Genomic DNA, 19,731 nt, shown 5'->3' with positions numbered 1-19,731 from the left:
TCCTCAAAAGATCGTACTGTATTTCAATAACTTTTCGATTATGGTAGCATTCACACTATCTTAATAAACAATTTGGACGATATCTAATTCAGTCAATAATTTTTTCAAGAATACTACAGCAGCAAATCAGCTAAACTTACAGTACAATCACTTCTTGAATGACTTCTCTTTTTTAGTATTACTGCTACTAATAGTTCACTACTGATGAGGATACCAACATTGTTTGCTTCAAAAGTAGTAGCTAGAAGCAAACACAAAGATGGAAAAGTAGAGTTACCCTAAAAATATACCAATGTCTCAAAATAATACCACATATATTGATGAAGCATGTAGGCAGGCAACCAGTGAGAGAAACATTTTACTAGTATGTAGTAAAATGCTAGCTTTCATATGGGGTTTTGCTTTGTTGATGCATATATATAGTTGAACTTGCACCTGGCGGTGGTGGCGGCGGCGGCGGTAATGGTAGAGCCGGGATCTGTTGAGCAGGCAGTCGCTTACGCTTCTTCTTCTCATAGCTAATCCCTCTTGCTTTTGACTGCATATCACGAACTTCACGGAGATAAAGCCTCACAGCTCGTGCCCCGAATGGGTTTGCTTCGGGTTTTCCTCCATTTTCTTCAAAGGCAGCTCGGAGGCGGCCGATGAGAGCATCGAGGCTGCCCCAGGCTTGACGGAGCGGACAAGGGCAAGGGGCCGGTGGATTCGGGAGTCCATAGAAAGGGCAGATTTGAGTGTGGACTTTTGTTTTGCCGAATTGGTCAAGGTAGCGAAGGAATTCGAGGACGTGAGCTCCACTGCACCTGGAGAGAGAGAGTGGGGGCCTATGATTCTTGAGGTATTGGCCAAAGGTGTTCCAATCCCGGCGCTTTTGGTTCTCGTAGCGGCTTGAGGTTGAGGTAGACGACGACGGTGGGGACGATGATGCAACTGAAATAGCACCGTTGTTGCTAAAGTTGATGAGTCCGGGGTTTCCGCAGTTGGAGCTATCATGAATTTCTCGAACTGAATCCATGGAGCAAAAACAGACACGGTCTTGTAAGTTCTAACAGGTCTTCTACAATATATATATATATATATATATAAAAGATGTGTTGGTCTTTTCCGTGATATATTTGATCTTCTCTCGGTCTTAACTAGCTAGGATTTCACCTTCCCTTCACAAAAACAACTTTCTCTGTGACCATAGTAAGACCTACTGAAGTAGAAGAAATCGTTGAAAAACAAGCCAAGGAAATAAAAACTTTTGGTTATGTATATATAATTCAGTCTACTTTTTTCTGGCAGATGGCACTGTTGATATGAAACAACACAGACAATATGAAAACCCAGAAATAAAAAGTACAAGTGCTTAACAAGGAAGGGTAGAAGAGCTTGCCGACTAATGATTTATAACACACAGAATTTCAATTTCCATATTTGAGGAGTATTAGGTAGCTCGAGAAAGAAGAATTTGGAGTTGAAATATAGTAGTTCTATAATGATTTGTGATTGGTAGATATGTGGATGAACTGATGAGATTGATGGGAGATAGAGAGAGAGATAGGAGCAGCCTCATCTTTGGGTATTGAGAACTTTGATTATTGGAGTAGGTACGTTAGTAAGAGATATTATATTTTTTAAATAAGATTAATTGTTTAAATTTTATCATTTGTAAATGAAATAAATTAGATTTAAAAAGTTATTTTTATAATAGGTCTTAAAAAATATTCAATCTCAATCAATTAATCAATAAATTAGATATTAATGATTAATTAAAAATGACATAATACCAAAAATAGCTCCATCATTTACTAAAATAATTATTTTGGCATCTATTTTTTTAGAATATTTTAACCCCCAACGTTTCACTTTGTGACAAATAACTCTCTTTGTAGATGAAAATATTAATTAAAACACTATTAACATTTTAAAATATGAGTCTTTTAAACATAAAATAAAATATTGAGTGTCAAAATCTCATAAAAAAATAAAATGATAATTTTATTAAATGTTATGAGCCTTTTCGTCTTAAATAAAATGTTAAGATTAAAATATTTCAAAATAATAGAAAAGAATTTAATGAATTTTTGGGACTAATTTTGAAGTAATAGATTGAGGTGGAGACAAGGTTTTTTTTTTTTTCTCAAAGGGTAAAATCAAATTTAAGGTAAAGAAATATTTTTTTCTTTTGAACTCTGTAGCTTTGGATGACAGTTCCTTCTTTTCATAACTTAAGCAAGCTACCTTCAAGAATAAATACGTCGTTTATCACTCTAATTTAAAAGGTCAAAAATCCAACATCTGATCATAGGCCTATTAGTTTGATTGGATCGGTCATTTTGTTTAGAAGGTCGAGGGTTGTGTTGGAAAAACTTATTGGTGACATTCTATGTGATTTTATATCAAGGAGGCAGATATTTGATGGAATTTTTGTGACAAATAAAATTATTCATACGATGGCTACCGGTGGAAAGGAAGCAGGGGGTGTTGTGTTGAAGATAGACTTTTTGAAGGCTTACGATTGTGTAAGGTGGGGATTTCTGATGACGGTGTTGGAAAATATGGGTTTTGGTCGATTATGGAGATCATGAGTATGAGAATGTATATCCTCTTCAAGGGTATCGATTTTAGTTAACAGATTTCCAACTACCTTAATTAATTATATAAATAATATTATTTACCTAAATTTACTATACAACTACAATTAAACATTATAATACACAATTGAATTTGAAATTTGAAGTATATTCATGTTTAAGGGTCACTTTTGCCTCTGTAGTATATCAAATTTGTCATTTTCGATCATATCATATTTTACATCAATTTAGCCTTTCAAGTTGTTTAATTGCATCATTCGAGGGCTAAATTGGTGCGAAAGTACGATAAGGGCAAAAGTGATAAATTGGATCTACTATAGGGGCAATTTGCCTATATTCATGCATGAAACCAAACTAAGATTTTGAAAGAACTCATGTGTAATTTACAAATTTCAATTTGATACCTCAAAGTTCTAGATAAACTCAACCTCATCATAAATATTAAGGTAAACTACACGTTTAGTACATAAAGTATCACTTTTGTTCTGTTTTAGTACTTGAACTTTCAAAAAAATTCAAAATCATACCTAATGTTTACTTTTTGTTTCATTTTAGTACCCCCATTGTTAACTTTTTGTTTCATTTTAGTACATAAATATTTAATGGCGGGATACTGAAATGAAATAAAAAGTAAATTTTAGGTATGGTTTTGAAAAATTGAAAGTTTAGATACTAAAACAGAACAAAAGTGATAGTTTAAGTATTAAACATGTAGTTTACCCATTATTACAATAATATTTTTACTTTTTATAAGTTTTAAGCAATAAAATTATAAATCATCACTTGGAATATTAATCATGAAACTAATAAAATTTTATAAAATCATTTATCACTCTTCTTAAGCTGATTTTATTAATTATTTTAAAAAAAATTAAGTATAATAAAATTTAAAATAAACTACTTATTTGATCATTCATATATTTTTGTGTTTTTATTTTGTCACGTATTATTTTTTTCAAAATTATATTCAATGTTACATTTTATTTTTGTTTTAGTCATATTTCATTAGATTTGATGACTGGCTTAACGAAAATAATAATATGACATAATATATCAATGATTTTAGTCCTCGAAACTTAAATTGATCCTCGTTTGAAATAATTTAAAAATATTAAATATTTAAAAATTCTATAAATTTAATCCAACATAAAATCTATAATTTCCTATTCTAAATCGCAATCTTCCCCACGCCCATTTTCCAATGTCGCCATCAATTGTTTGCTCAGTCGATGTCGTCTCTCTATACTTATTGTACACTTGTTTTTAAATCTTTAGGTTTAATGTAAAAAAATAAATGTCTAAAATATATCTAAGTTAATTTTAAGTATTTAAAAAAATCGTTAAAAATAAGTGTTTAATATTTTTCGATGTTATACGTTGTGATGGTTATTAAATTCAATCATTAAGAGATCTTGTACGTACATATTTTTTTTAAAAAATTTTGAAAATAAAAAACATTTTTTAGAAAGAAAAAAAAACTTAATTTCCAACAAATCCTGTACGTAGTCTTCAGCGACGTTGCTACTAATTTCACCTCTCCTTACCCCCGTTCAGTAGCATGGGGTCACCCTAACCCTCATGTATGAAATTTTTCTTCCGTGTATGAACACTAGTACATTTATCAATTCATTTGGAATTTTGGGTTTTAAAATTTTGAGATTTGGATATTAAGATTTAGAAATTTTGGCAACAATATAGAGGGAAGAAATAAGGGGTTTCAGGTTTCCACTTAGTGGAGTTTTGGTCGGCTGCGTTAGTTCGATCGACAGCGTTGTGGAGTCGACGAGGATAAAGAGGATTAAAATTAATGATCTTAGAGATTATTCGTAATTTTATAATTTTGGGAAGTTTTTTTCAAAATGAAAATATTTTTAAGTTTTTAATTTAAATAAAAAATTAAAATTTTATAAACATGAAATGTTCCACTTAACGTTCGAATTTAATGAGCATTACAGTCCATATACCTAAAAGTGTAACATTGAAAATATTAGACACCTTATTTTAACAAAAAATTCTTTATGCATCTAAAATTAACTTATATGGTATACTTTGGGCACTTATTTTTGCATAAGTCATTTTTTAGGCTTAAATGCACCATTCCCCTTAAATTATATATTTTTTTATTGAGTTGCCCCTTAAAATTTAAATCGTTATCTTATTTGCCTGTTAACTGTATTAAAAACACAAAGGTAAATTATATATTTAGTCACTCAACTATTAATGCAATTATGTTTTTGTCATCCAACTATTTTTTTCTTTCAAGATCATCACTAAACTTAAGTTTTTGTTCCATTTTAGTTACCCAATTGAATTACATTTATTTTTAACATTTATAATACATAATAACTCATTTATATCACATAATTTTTTTTACTTGACACATAAATTTTAATTTATAATAATAAATAATATTATAACGTTAATAATAAATAACATTGTTTGTATTTGAAATTTTGATAAAAGAAATATTAAATATTAAATTATAATATCATAAATATTTCAGCAACATAAACGATATATTCACCTACCCTCGCTTCTTCTCTTCACATCACCATGTCTTCTTCTAGTTCAGTTCCATTGCCAGCAGCTCAGACAAGGATGGGATCATTTCCAAACATGCAACATCCTCAGGAAGCACGTGATTAAACCAGTGGCTCCTGTTGCAAAGCTTCCCGGCTACGGAAGAAGCTGAGGTTCCAGAATCAGAATTGGATCCCGATACAAGGGGAGGCTTTTGGTATTGCAACATACCAGAGATGCAACACCACCTCAACCTGCAATGCAAGCTCCACTTTCACGTGGAGCTTGATTTTCTGCTTATGAGGAGACGAGCCCACGACAACTAAACCAAGCAGGTTCCAAAGCCAATGCATTCTGACAAGAATCGGCTTCTTTCCTTTTTTCCCAAGGCTGAGAATTCTATTCCAGACTTCGAGAAAATGATCATTGCCCTCTATGTCTATGCATTATATTTTGTCTGATTTGGCATACTATTCTACATTTCGAAGGTGTGGAGATGCCCCCTTGCTCTTAATACTATTCATTATTGTAAACCAATTTATACGTCGAGTAAAAAAAATAAGTGACATAAATCAACTCTATATATTACAATTTAAAAAAAATCGAATCCAATTGAGTGATCAAAATGAAACAAAAAACTTAATGATGATTTTGGGAAAAAAGATAATTAAATGATCAAAATATAACAGCATGAATAGTTGATAGATTAAATATGTAATTTTTCGCTATAATTGTTATATATTTACAGGAAAACTTTTAAGAAATCTGGTCATTCTATATCATTTTTATCCATGTAAGGTGCAAGATTTTTACGACGGTTTGAAATTGAATTTCCTTTATGTGTTAAGAGGAAGATATACATAGGGATTAAAAGATGCGACCCAGCGGTAGAGAAGGAAGACATTGATAAAAATGGAATTCTATTTAATTTTATATTTCTTCTGAACAATTTTATATTAATTATGCAAATTGTGATTTGCGAATTGTACGATGGAGTTAACAGATTTTTGGTTATTGATATTAGGGATGGTAATTTGACTGATTGGATCAACATTGTGGTCCATTTGAACAGATATTTATTGAGAAAAAATAAAAAATTAATTTTAATCTTTGATTTTTAATCTAGCAACCGTAAAATTAAAAATATATATATTGTAAGTGGATCATAATCTTATATAGATATTTTATTAGGTAAAATTAAGACTTAAATTGACATTTTATGTAAAACTAGACCTAAATTAGGCCCCGCCGATTTAAAATCAGATCTAATATTTTATTATTTATTAGCAAAACAATATATTATATAAAGGGATCAAATTGATAGAATTTTAAGAATTAAAGAATTCATATTTTAAATTAAGATTAAATTAATATAATTATAAGTTATGAATTTAAACTACTATTATATTATATTATATTATATTATATTTTTGATAAATTAACCATCAAATATAACGAGAGATAACACAAAAATAAAATTCAATGTTATGTATAGTTTAAGAAAATATAATTAGATAATTAAATCTCTTTTTCTTTCTTGCTAACTATAAAGTGTAGAACTAGTATATATGTTAATGTTCTCTTGTCAGTTTTTCTTTATTATTCAAAGAATATTTTTTTTTGTGGTACAGTGTAATTCCATTGACTTCTTGAGTGATGTTAATTACGATAAAATGATGCTACTTGCTTTTCTCTCATCTGTTTTTCTTTTTTAAAATATGAGTGACCTTTTTTGGCTTGTTGGGTAAAAGTCTTTCTTCTTTCGTTAATTTTCTTTTGTTTTTGCATAATTGGATTCTTGTAGCTGTTTCTTGACTAAGGAGTTTCAGATGAGGAAAGGTCTTCTTCAAGGGGATCCGCTCTCCCCGTTCCTTTTTATACTTGTAACCAAAGCCCTTCATTTGTTAATCAATCAGTCAATTAAAGATGGTGATATCGAAGGTATTGAAAATATCATCCCTAGTCAGTCATTCTCACACTTACAATTTGCGGATGATACAATTATTTTCATCAAGCCGAAGGTGGAGCACATTCTAAACGTAAAGCGTATCCTAAGTATGTTACTTCATTCTTCGTGGTACGTTGCATATCGTGATTCATTGGCATTATTGCCGTAATTGGCTTGTATATCCTATAATAACTCTTTTATGTTACTCGGACATTTTAATGATAATTAACTCATTCATGATGATTAAACATGTTAGCAAATTATAAGAATTATTGTGATCATATTAGTGCTCTAGCCTATTAACTATTGTGATTATCATATTTATATTATATTGTTATATGTTTCGTTATTTCTTCACTAAGTTTGAGACTAATCGTGTATATGTTTCTTTCACATGAAAGTTAATTAAGGGGATCGTGACTAGTTCAAGCAGTTGCATCACCAATTCAGAGGTCACCGTAAGCATTCAGAGTAAACAACTTTTCTTTTGTATCTTTTGAGAATGTTAGTGGTATGTAAACATATGATATCTTAAATATTTGTCGTTGGCTGGTCATTTGACGGTTTTTAATGCTTCTTAAGGATCGTTATTTTGATTGCACATTGGTTTTTTATAGAGGTTTTGTTGGATGTTAGCATGCTTAGATTACCTTAGGGGTGATTAGGTTGAAGATACTTTTAAGTATTGGAAAGTGTTTGATTACGACTTAACAGAATTTTTAAAATGTTGAAATGGTTTGAGAATGCGTAAGGGACTTATAGGTGAAGTTTTGGTGTTATTTAGTACATGTTAGGTGTATTTTGATGTCTAAATATATTTTTTGATGTTGCAAACCATCATATTTAAGACATTCATGTTCATAAAGGTAAAGAGAGCATCGTTATAGCTCATGTCTAGGACTTGCAGCATGAGCTTGTTTAATTGATGCACATACTCTCAGATTGACCCATCATGTTTAAGATGCATTAACTTTGATCGGGCTTCATCTTTCGTATATTCCCAGAAAATAAAAACATTGTTTAAACTTCGCTTGGAATTATTTCTAGGTTCTAATTGAAGTTCCCCACGCTTCTGATGGAAGTGTCTACGACACCACCATAATAATGCAATACCGATTAAATAAATACTATAAATATTTACCTTATTAACATCTTCTCCTGATATAGGTTGGGGCACGCCTCTTTGAATGTAGATAACAACAACAACTCGACTGTTGGATCTAGAAAGGAAGCAAGGAACCTGCAATGCAAGATAGGGTCAAAGAAACGGTTATAATGTAAGTAGATGTAATGGTGAATAGGTGGGCTAGAAATATGAAAGTAGAAACAAAGAATGGAAGTATGGATGGGTTTTTTTTAATGATGATGGTTGGGGTGAAGGAGAGAAAGAAATGGTGATGGTAGTATCTTAAAGAAGGCTTAAAGAAGAACCTATGTTAAAGAACATAGACCCAAACTTTATACATATGCTTCCTTAAGGGATGGTAGAATTGGACTTAGATCCACTATCTATAATGGAGATAGGAACCACAAGTATCTATGAAAAAGAAGAAGGGTGACACCGCAAGCAAAGCTTGATAAGTTGATAAAGTTCCCTAAGAACTTTAAGAGGGATTAAACTCACAAAGTTTTGATATTAAAAAGGTTATGCCTTACAAATGGCAAGGCATTGGTAATTTATAGAAAATCAAATTAAGGACATGGTTGAATAACCATGTAATGGTTCGGCTAAGTGGTGTCCTTATGATACATTATGTTTTAATGATAAATGATGTTCTTTAAGCCTAAAAGCATTGAACCAATTCGGCTAAGTGTGAACAGCCCTTGAAATGCATGTTTTTGATGAAGTTTCATGACTTTTGATGAATATTCATGCCTTAGGCCGAATGGTGAAGTGTTGATTCGGCCAAGAGAGTGTTTTGAATGCATTTGGATGCTGTTTGGTTCCATAAATGAAGAGGGAAAAGTCTTTGGCCAAATAGGAAGCACCCCTTGGTGTTTTGGCGCCTATATGATGTCACATGGAGTGCACATGCTTGAATGATGCACATGGAAGCCTTCTTGAACGCACATGGGTCTTCATGAAATGCTTTGGTAAGGTTGCGACCATAGAATGATGTCTTGAAGTCCATAGGCAGCCTAGAGATAAACAACCTTTAAAGTAAGCTAGGTGAGTGTCTTGGTAGCTAACTAGGTTAGCTATTGCTTGATGAACTCAAGCTAGTTAGCTTTGGTCTTCTCAACACCTCAGCTACTCTCCCAACTATTTCCAGCTACCTTTAATCCACTTTTCAGCAACTTGGTCCAAAGCTCCTCTCCAGCTAGGTTTAGCTACATGCTAGCTCCTCTAGCTAAGTTGAAGCTCTTTAAGTGATGAAATGAGATGTCATTACGTTCATGAGCTAGTGTGAGCTGATATGCTTGTCATTTTAGCTAACCAAACTTCCATAATGTGCCTTGCTTTGTGCTTAACCTATAGGAATCAACAAACAAATCTAGTAAGAGATGTGTGAGCTCAATTAAGGTAAAATGCATGCTACCGTGAGGTGTTTGAGTGATATGAGCTATGAATGATCATCTAGAAGCTAAGATAACATGTATATGAGCTAGATAGAAGGCATATGACGTTCTTGAGATTTAAGAAAACATATATGAGCTAGAAAAGAGATGCATACATGCAAATGAGCTAAAGAAATATGGATGCAAAGCTAGTGAGTTAATGTAAACATAACATGAGCTAAAGTAACATGACATGAGCTAATGAACGAATGAATACATGATGCCATGACATGTACATGATATGCAAACATAATAAATGAATCTAAAACATATGTAAAACATAATATAAAACTAGGTAAAGATGTGGAAACATATGTTATGCATGAAAATCATATAATATGCAAGTGAATGATAACATATGATTATTCAAGCATAGTATAAAGTGCAAAAGCATGCTTATAACATTAAATGATGCATATAGAAGATAGTAAATGATAAAGTAAGGAAGAACTCCCTTAGAATCAATTTTGAAGAACGTCTATGGTGTGATCAAGTAATGGAGAAAGTTAGAACTAGTCTGGATTATATCATCTTCGATGCCCACAATTCAAAAATATTACTCCATGTCTCATAAAAAGTTTTGCATATCCGGTGCGGATCTAATCCCTTTGAACTCTTCCAGTCTAAGGGCATCCACTTTGGGCTTGTGTGAAACAACTAAGATTCCACTATTCATGGATGCCTTGCACAAAAGTAATTTTTCCTTTAGTTATTGTACCTATTTTCTAAGGACTAATTTCTCAGCTTCAAAAGCATCACTCTCTTAGATTGAGTACATAATGTATGGTCTCTTTGAGAACATCTCCCTTGGAGTCTAGCTCATCAATGTGTATCAAGGATATCCTCCATATCTTTTGTAGACATTTCGAGTGGGATTAGCAACAACCTTGCTTCATTTGTGTGCCATCGAAAATCAACTTCACTGACAAACTTGCCTTTGATATCACTTGTCAAGGGATAAAGTCGGATCTAGCAAATAAAACGACCTTAGGCACTAAAGCATAAGTTGGGTGCCTCAGACTTCAACCTAGATAAATAAGGCCTAAAACTCACTTAAACGACTTGGAAAAGACAACACATTGTAAGGTGGAAGTAGAATAAGAGAAAGGTTATAAAGAAAAAGACAACAAAAGAGAGTTTTGAGCCAATGCTCCGATTTATCTTATTTGCTCGTAAATCAATCATAACAGTTGAGGTAGAGAGAACCTCTATTTATACTCGAGTTCTCGTACTATTGATGATGTCTATAAACTTTATTTACTCCCTCGACTAGGATTATAAAACATATTTGTAAGCAAAGTCCTAATACAATAAAAAATCTATCTTTATCATTGAATCCTAATACGATTAGGTTACTATTTACTTGATGCATTAGATCACTTGATGAATCTTTTTGGATGTCAAGAAGCACAATTCAACTTTGGTGGGCCTTTTGGTTTCAATGCGTTGCACGAAATTCTTCGAGTGCTTAAGTTTGCATGGGTCTCAAGCCTTGACTCCTGGTTGTGGACAAATGCACGTGCGACACATGTGACAAAGAAACTATTGCTGATAAATTCATTCGTTGAATTGTTAAAATATCGAATAAAAATATGAAAATACGAAGAAAAAATTGTATAGTTTTATTTCTTTTGGTAATTATTGATATTTGACTCATTGGTTAACTAATCTAGATAAAATACTACAAAGGCTTATTATAAGAACGGCATTCTCAACTTATTTTTTTCAATTACAGTGTCAACATTTTAATCATGAATGATATTTAAGGAATCCAATATAATTTTATATTATGGTTAAATCCATCTTTAAAATATTTCCGTTCCAAAATCTATATATTATTTTTCCTTTTTTCTTCCTAAGAGAATCCAGAAATCTATATTATTTCTGCACACGAACTTTGTTATCTAATTACTTGTTGCTATATATAAGGGATGAGAGGGGAAGGCACCAAATTCTTGGTTTGCTAAAAATAGGTCATTTATTTTTGGCCCCTTAATAGTATGTGGTCATTTATTTTTGGCCCCTGAAATAGTTAAAAATTGATGGGTTTGGACTGCAGTCGTATTCCTTTGAAATTTTAATTTTTATATAGTGTAAGTATTTTTTTATTTTCTATTGATGATCTAATTTTATCTCTCTTGAGATTTTGTAATTTTATTCTCGTTAAATTTCTAATATAACTTTCAAAGTTTGTGCCCTGACATCAAATCACATGTCCATTCCTACTCACATGCGAATTATGAGTATGAATAAAGCAGTATCCATTACTATAGAGGACATTTCTTTACACTCATGGAAAGATTAGTGGATTAAATCAGACATTCATAAAATGTTTAAGAACCAGAACTGAAGGAATTTGGCCAGTGGCGAAACAAGAGGGACTATTAGGGTCATGGCCCCCAAAATTTAAAAAAATTATAGTTTAGACTTTTAAAAAAAAGTTCTCCCTCAAAATTTTTAGAAATTTATATTAAACTTTAAAATTTTTTAATGTTTCTAATCGAACATCTCTCATAATTTTTAAAAATTCTCATCAAGCTTATCAAAATTTTTAAAAATTTTAGTTAGACCTTTTTTTTTGGGAAAAAAATATAAACTAAACCCTTCAATTTTTTTTTAAATTTTAATTTAAACTTCCGAATTTTTTAAAGTTTTAAGTTGGCCCCCAAACTCTATCACTAAGTTCTTCCCTGAATCTGGCCAGTGAGAAGTATTATCCTAGCCAAAATGAAAAGTGCTGAGTAATTAGGGACCATACATAACATCAGTGGACCAGGGCTGTCTTGGGTACTTTCTTTTTCTCCAAAAACAACCGTACCAATAGGAGTGTTGGGTCATGCTACAAGTTCCAGGTGACAAAACTAGGAAAAATAACGTATTATCATATCAGAACAGCAGTCAAAAGCATGAACCGTTGTGTACATTGTTTAGTTTTGTCTCCTGTTGGCTTATATTTGATAACAAAATACTACGTTTTAACAATATCCTATAGCAGATTACAGGAGTTTATGGCATATATACAATATATCCACAAAACCAAGGAACAAATTTCTTATTACATAGACTAAAACATATACTATGGCAAGCTACGTTCTGAGGAAAATTACGCCGCAAATTATCGACATACCGGCACCTCCTGGGATAGCTTGCCCCTATTTCCCAACCCTCTAACCACCTTTAATAAAGGGGTCAAAAGGAAACAAAGAATAGAGTTCACAATGCTAATGCATATAGCTGGAGAGCTAAAGAATGTATGAAAAGAGATTCAAAAGGACCAATTGAGGTAAAACGTATATGTCAAAGATACCAAAAATTCAGAAAAGAAAAATATGACAGTTTTCATGTCTTTCCCTTCCCCGTCGCACCTTCTCTTTGATTACGGAAGTGACCGAGAAGCTGTTGAGCCTGCAAAAGTATAAAAAAAAAACATATCATGTACATTCACTTGTGCATCAAGAAAATTTACTTTAGATTAAACAGTAATAAAAAATGTAATTTGATAAGCAATTACCAAGGTTTAATGAGATCAGGGGAAGATAATGCATGCACCATAGCAGTAAAAGAGGAAAAAACTAAGCATACCTTTTCCTTAGCTCTAGGGGTGCCAGTCTGAGACAATGCGACAAGGAGCTCTAAGGGTGCCAGTCTGAGACAATGCGACAAGGGGTGGCACAGCACCTTCTTGAAAAACCAGGGTACAGAACTTGGAACTATTGAGGTATAGTTGCAGTAATATAGAGGCAGCGTTTTCCTTACCCCTACGTGATCCAGATTCAACAACTTCAACTATTACCGGGATAGCACCTTCGTGTACAATTGCTAAACGCCCTTCGCCAATTGTTGACAGGTTCGAGAGAAGAGCAACTGCCTTGTCAACCATCCCACAATCAGGATCCATTAAATCGACCATGTATTTTACTGCGCCTGCTTGAACTATACGAGCCTTATTTTCATGAAAGATTGATAAGTTAAACAAAGCAGTAACAGCATCTTTTTTTTCCTCTCAACGTTCCTGCACACAGAAGATTTACCAAGGCTTTGACAGCACCAGAACGTCCAATCCTTGCCTTGCACTCTTCCAAGACAGAAAGACTGAACAATGCCGCAGCAGAATTTTCCTTGGCTCCATCATTTCTAGACTTTAGAACATGAATAAGTGGCTCTATTGCTCCAGATTTTGCAATCATGGCCTTATTATCTTTGTTAATCGAAAGATTTAAAAGGGCTGTGACAGCATGCTCTTGAGTTATCTTTACCTTCGAGTGTAATAGAGAAACTAATGGTGCATCGCACCACGGCGGAATATGATTATACGATTTTCCATGTTGTGCTTTGCAAGAAGGCGCAGTTCTTCAGCAGCTGTAGTTTGGACTTCATTTGATAGGCTTTGAAGGTTGTCTACTAGTTTCTTCACATGGGAACCAGTGGTCAAATCATCACACCCTGACCCAAAAAATGCACTTGAGTATGCTCTGTTATAATTATGGTTTCCATTGGGTGCCTCTTCTATTTTTGTTTCGGAGACCTGCAACTGCTTTCCCATTATCCAGGGAGAAATTTCAGCTTCTTTAGTTGGAGAAAAAGTGCCAAGGCCCTCAGATGGAATTGCAGCTAAGTCATTCATTTCAAGGTTCTTTGACCTCATTGACAAGTCATTAGAAGCAGAAGTGGAATCAACACTGTAAATTTCACTCGAGGCTGGTTCAGTCGTATTGTGAATATATGACGGATCAGGAGATTGGTGGTCATACTTGTCAATCTCCCTCCTCTGGCATCCACTGCATCCTCCATTAAATCTATTAGTGATGTCACTCTTCTGCTTCTCTAAACCATTTCCAACTTCAAGATAAGACCTTGATGTGGAACTACAACTGTTTGCAAAGCAACGAAAACTATCAGTTTGGTTTAAATCTTGAGAAGATATATGATTTGAAGAAGAGACCGAAGCAAGTTTAACATGCACAGTACGGTTGAAATGTTGCAAGTTGTTTTCCTCACACCAACTTGATACCATTTCTTTGACTGTGTAATTTGGAATGAGATTTTTATGTGCAAGTGGTTGGCGGGTCTTCGGGCAAATGGTTAGTCCACTATCAAGCCACTTTTGGATGGAAGCCCTTTCATATGTTTGCCCAGAAGCCATAAACACAGGATCCGGCATAAGTTCCAACGACAGTGGGCAAAGGAAGCGTGGAGGTATCAAAATGCCACTTGTGGGTTAAAAGTGATCCATCTTAAGCAAATAATCACGTATATGGGAGATGAAATCCATAATCTGATTGATTTGATCTATTTTCCCTTTCGCAATTTCGACTTGCGCATCCATTCTTTCTTTTGCCACGGCCATAGTTTCTTTTAGCAATTCGCGGTTTGACATCAAGTTCAGTGATCTCATAACATTTATCAGATTATCGGTGCAGGGAACAGAATCATCCTTTTTACTTACCAAAGCCTCTCCTATACTTTTTGATGATCTCTCCTGCTTCAAGCATTTGATTTCCCGCATACAGTGCTGAAACAGTTGAACTTCAATTAGTCTCACTACTCAAAGCTAACTCAACATTCAGAGCTTGCCATCCAGATGCCGTTAATAGTTTCGTAAACGAAGATGACATTTGTAGGGGGGGAGGGGGGAGAAAGTGAATAGCATTTTTGTCATCAACACATAAAATGAACATATTTTAATTTGTTCATACCTGTACAATGGTTATACTTGAAGTGGATGGTGATGACTGCAACAATCTATATAATATGTGACATATCTGAAGTGAAGAGCTTTGCATTTTTTGTCAAGAAAGGTTCACTCTGGAGAACCTGCATGATTTAAAAAATATATAAATTTGACTATGCTACATTTGCAAGATACAGATTTTCTAGCAATCTATAGTAAACATAGACAAATCAACTAGAAAGGAAATCCTTATTTTCTAGCACTTCTTTTATTCTTCCTTGGGGATCATTACACCAACGGAAAATGTATTCAGAAAATATCAAACTTGAACTTTTACGACATCGTTTTTCGACTGGGCGGAAAAATAATTGGTACGACTTGGAGTTTTTCTTTGAAAAGGTTTTGAAATATTTTGGAGTCGCCATTGACCTTTTGGGTTAGGTGGGTTGAATACCTAAAAATTTTCTTTTAAAAGAGTTTTTAAGAAAACATAATTTTAAAAGATAAATCAGTTTACGTGTAACCAGAGATTCATTCTTTTTTGAAATAAAAAAGGGTTCGGGGATCGATTACATGTGGAGAAGGATAAGCACCCTCACAACTCCCAAAATTGATACCCCGTCGATTATAAATTCTCTAATAGTGGAAATCTAAGAATTAGAATATAAATTTAAATTACGATCCCATTATTCCAAATTCAAACATGTGATTTTTATTTAACGGAAAATTCTAAGGAGAAATAGAAAATATTCCAATATTTCCAATCGAAGAGAAAATAATCCCTAAAATACTTTAGGATGAATATTTCTCTTTCCAACTGAAATAAAAGAATATAATAATTTCTCCCAAAAATTCGAGATTAAAATTATTTTATTCGACCAAATAAAAAACCAATTAATCCAAATTACATATGATTAGAAAAGATAAGGGATGTTTAATTATTTAAAAATATCGAGACATAATCCCTAATAAAATTAGGCGAATTGTCTCGATAAGTTTAAATAAGCGAATATTGTCTTTTCCCTTCAAACTTGATTTAATTTAAGCATACTCGATTCTTTAGGTTTTTTCTAGTAGGGTATCTATTTATTTTAAAATATCAAAATATGATATCTAATTACTTTAAGACGGTCATTTTTTAATATTTTAAAATAAATATATATTATCTTTAATCCAATTATGAAATCAGTTGAGTTATGCGTATGAGGCTTTCATATATATTTATAGGACTAAAATGAAATGAACAGAAATAAAGAGTAATAATTAAAGTACTAAATTTAAAGTATCCAAAAATAAAGGACAAAAATAAAAAGAAATAAAAATAGTAACCAAATTATAATTAAACAGTGACCACAATATAATCAAACAAAAACAACATATCAAAAATTAAAATTAGACAAAACATAAATAAATGACAAAATTGTGAACAAACCAAACAACATATTACAATAAAATATAACAAATGACCAAAACATAAATAAATAAAAAATAGCATATCAATGTTAAAATAAAATAAAATGTAAATATGACCAAAATAGAAACAAAACAAAATTAATACATCAAAGTCAAAACAAATAAACTATAAATAAATGACCAATATATAAGCAAACAAAAAAAACAAATCAAAATTAAAATAACTGGAATATAAATAAATGACTATAATATAAATCAATAAAATTGATAAGCTCAAATTCGAAATAAATAAAAACAAAGATATCAGGTGACTAAAGTGTAAATATGCGCCTACATTACAGGGACTAAATGAAAATTAAACCAAAAATACATTACATGCATCATAAATGGGTAAACTACAAAAACGGTCCCTTCAGGTGACCATTTTACAAAACACGCCAAACTTAGGGGGATTTAAAGTTTAATTTCCTCTTAAAAATTTCTATAAATATAATCTTTTCTTTTTCTTTCTTTTTTTTCATTTTTCTATTTAAATTTGATTTTAGAGAGAGAGGGTCTCTCCTCTCTTTAGAAAACATGTGAGCAAACAGTGAGGTACCTTCGTCGGCCGTCGGGTCAGTCGCCTCTGTTTGTCGTTGCGTTGCCACCGTTGTCGGTGGCCGATGGCCACCAAATTACACCTGGAGGTCCGCCTCGGCCTCCCCGTCTCCGATCAGGCATCGGTTTCACGAGAATCGGCACCGCTCGTTGCAAAAAGGCCGAAAACTGTTAAGTTTTCTTCTCCTCGATCTGCCGCCGTCCTCCGTCTAATCATCTTTATTTTTCAGTATGCTGTTGGTGGTGACCTTGAGCAGCTTCACACCGTTCGGATCTTGGAAAAGAGGTACCAATCGCCGGCGAAGATCCGACCAAATGGGTAAGAACTCACCTTTTTTTCGTTTGTTTGTTTTTATTGCAAAAATATGTGTATATATATATATATATCGAATAAAAAAACTGATTTTTTTCTTTAAATATGTTTTTTTATTGCTGATCTGAATTCCCTTTTTGTGTTACATTTCAATCGGGTTTTATAACCCATTACAATATGTATTAAAAAAATTCTGACATTGCTTTGAATTTGGTTTTGTTGTGTTGCAGGGGATGGATGATGTAGGGTATGGGTGCTGCAGGTTATGGTGGGGTAAGATTAAAATAATTTAATTCGACTAAATAAAAAGGAAGTCTATTAATCCAAATTACATATAATTAGAAAAGATAAGAGATATTTAATTATTTAAAAAAATCAATCATCTAAATGTATCTCTCCATCAATTACATCATCAAGCAGCGGTTTCAAAAGTTTCAACACAACCAACATATTCCTATAGTCCTTTTCAACAGGAACAATTTTTATATGCTGGCATGATACCAGATGAATCAATCGAGATATACTGTTTACAAGACATCTCACAGAGGTTGTGTCCATCTGACCTGTATTTAAAGGACCATATCAGAATATATATAATTGGAAATATTATAAAACTGATCAGGCAACATCTGCTCATAAGTGCAAGTGTGCCCTTGAAAAAGCTCAAGTTTGCATCTTTGGTTTTGTTGGCTTTGTCCCATAATCCAAGACTGCCCCACTCAATTAAATCAAAAGATAAAAGATCAAACACATGCACTGCTTTGAAAATCATTAGTTTGCCAATTCCATGGATCTTGGCCCTTTTTTTCCAATTTAAATATATAAAATAATTTTAAAAAGTTAGAATAAACAATATGCTTTTGAGTTTGACTATTTCCTATAGAAAGAACACACATCAATTATACTATATATGTGTATATATTCATGCATTTTCCATGTTGACTTTTTTCCCATAGAGTCTTAGGAAACATTTGACTAACTTTGCAACATTAAAATAATATAAAATAAAACAAAACCAAACAAAAGATCAGATCTACACATCTTCAGGAAATAATAGTAGCTTGGTAATTGAAAATGGCTTTTAACTTCAATAATAGTAGCTACCAAAGTTTGTTATGAAAACATTTTCATGATAAAAGTGAAGTGTAGTACGCACACCTCCATTGTTTCTTAATAGAACACAGATGAAGAATTCTTAAACTTTCAAATGATAAATAACTTTTCACCCTTCATTTAGTTGCTGAAGAATAAGAAATTGTTAGTCCAACAACATCAAAAGCTATGTTTAAAAGAGCTACAATGAGATCAAGACATTCCCCTTAACTTCAAGTAGAAATATAATTCAAATACTGCCCCACAGCTCACACTTGTGAACTAACAAAAACACAAGAAAAATTCACATGAAAGCAGGACTATTTTCCCAGTGTTTAAATCCAATTCAAAAATAAAAACAGTTTCCATAATGAAGAAATCCCAACAAAATGGAAATCTTACTGAGAAATTCTCATTTAAGCTTCATATTTAACATTGAAAATGAAAACATACCTCTTTCTTACGCAGGTAAAACAATGAAAAGCACAGATCTTGATGGTCATCGAGTAATGGTTAAAACAACAAAACCTTCAATGGAAATATGATTGAATCTTAACCTTTAAGCACTCGAGCTCTCAACTTGAAGAGGGAGAGAGCTGCCAAAAAAAAAAACCCTGATGAAATAAAATTGAAGAGAAGGTAAAAATGGAAATGTTAATATCCGAAATATTCATTTTAGGTAAGGAAATTAATATTTTTGGTAAAAAAAATTACATTTTAGATAGTGCTCTACTGAAAATGTTAAAAAAATTAGCATTTCCGATGGTGTATTTCCTTAACCTTATATTAGGATGTCGTACACCAGAACTAACCAGGTAAATTGGGTGGTCCCTTTTTTGTTTAAGATTTGTTGGGTTACGTCTTATTGAGTAGACAATTAATTAAGAGTGGCGGAGACTAAGTAAATGAGCCGAGGTAGATTTGAGCTATTCGAGTTTAATTTTGTCAAAATTTGATAAATATATAATTCGAGTTTGGACTCGACTCAAATTTTTAACAAGTCGAAACGAGTTATTTAATACTCGACTCAAAAAGTTTA

The 19,731-nt window shown here is 32.5% G+C and overlaps 1 protein-coding gene and 1 pseudogene across 1 annotated transcript; both read right to left on the bottom strand.

Annotated features, from left to right (window-relative positions):
* Nucleotides 1-305: 305 nt before the first annotated feature.
* On the bottom strand, nt 306-1,015 carry LOC120182469 (protein LIGHT-DEPENDENT SHORT HYPOCOTYLS 4-like). Its single transcript, XM_039187441.1, has one exon. The coding sequence runs from the start codon at nt 1,013-1,015 to the stop codon at nt 380-382; it is 636 nt and encodes a 211-aa protein (XP_039043372.1). The 3' UTR covers nt 306-379.
* A 12,186-nt stretch (nt 1,016-13,201) lies between these two features.
* LOC120182497 lies at nt 13,202-15,426 on the bottom strand (annotated as a pseudogene).
* Nucleotides 15,427-19,731: the final 4,305 nt, after the last annotated feature.

The sequence above is a fragment of the Hibiscus syriacus genome, unplaced genomic scaffold (assembly GCF_006381635.1).
Source record: "Hibiscus syriacus cultivar Baekdansim isolate YM2019G1 unplaced genomic scaffold, ASM638163v2 tig00112673_pilon, whole genome shotgun sequence".
Lineage (NCBI taxonomy): Eukaryota > Viridiplantae > Streptophyta > Magnoliopsida > Malvales > Malvaceae > Hibiscus > Hibiscus syriacus.
This window is presented reverse-complemented; position numbering and strand designations above follow the sequence as displayed.

Coding starts and splice junctions, on each gene's coding strand:
- LOC120182469 (XM_039187441.1), bottom strand. CDS start 1,015: ATGGATTCAGTTCGAGAAATTCATGATAGCTCCAACTGCGGAAACCCC.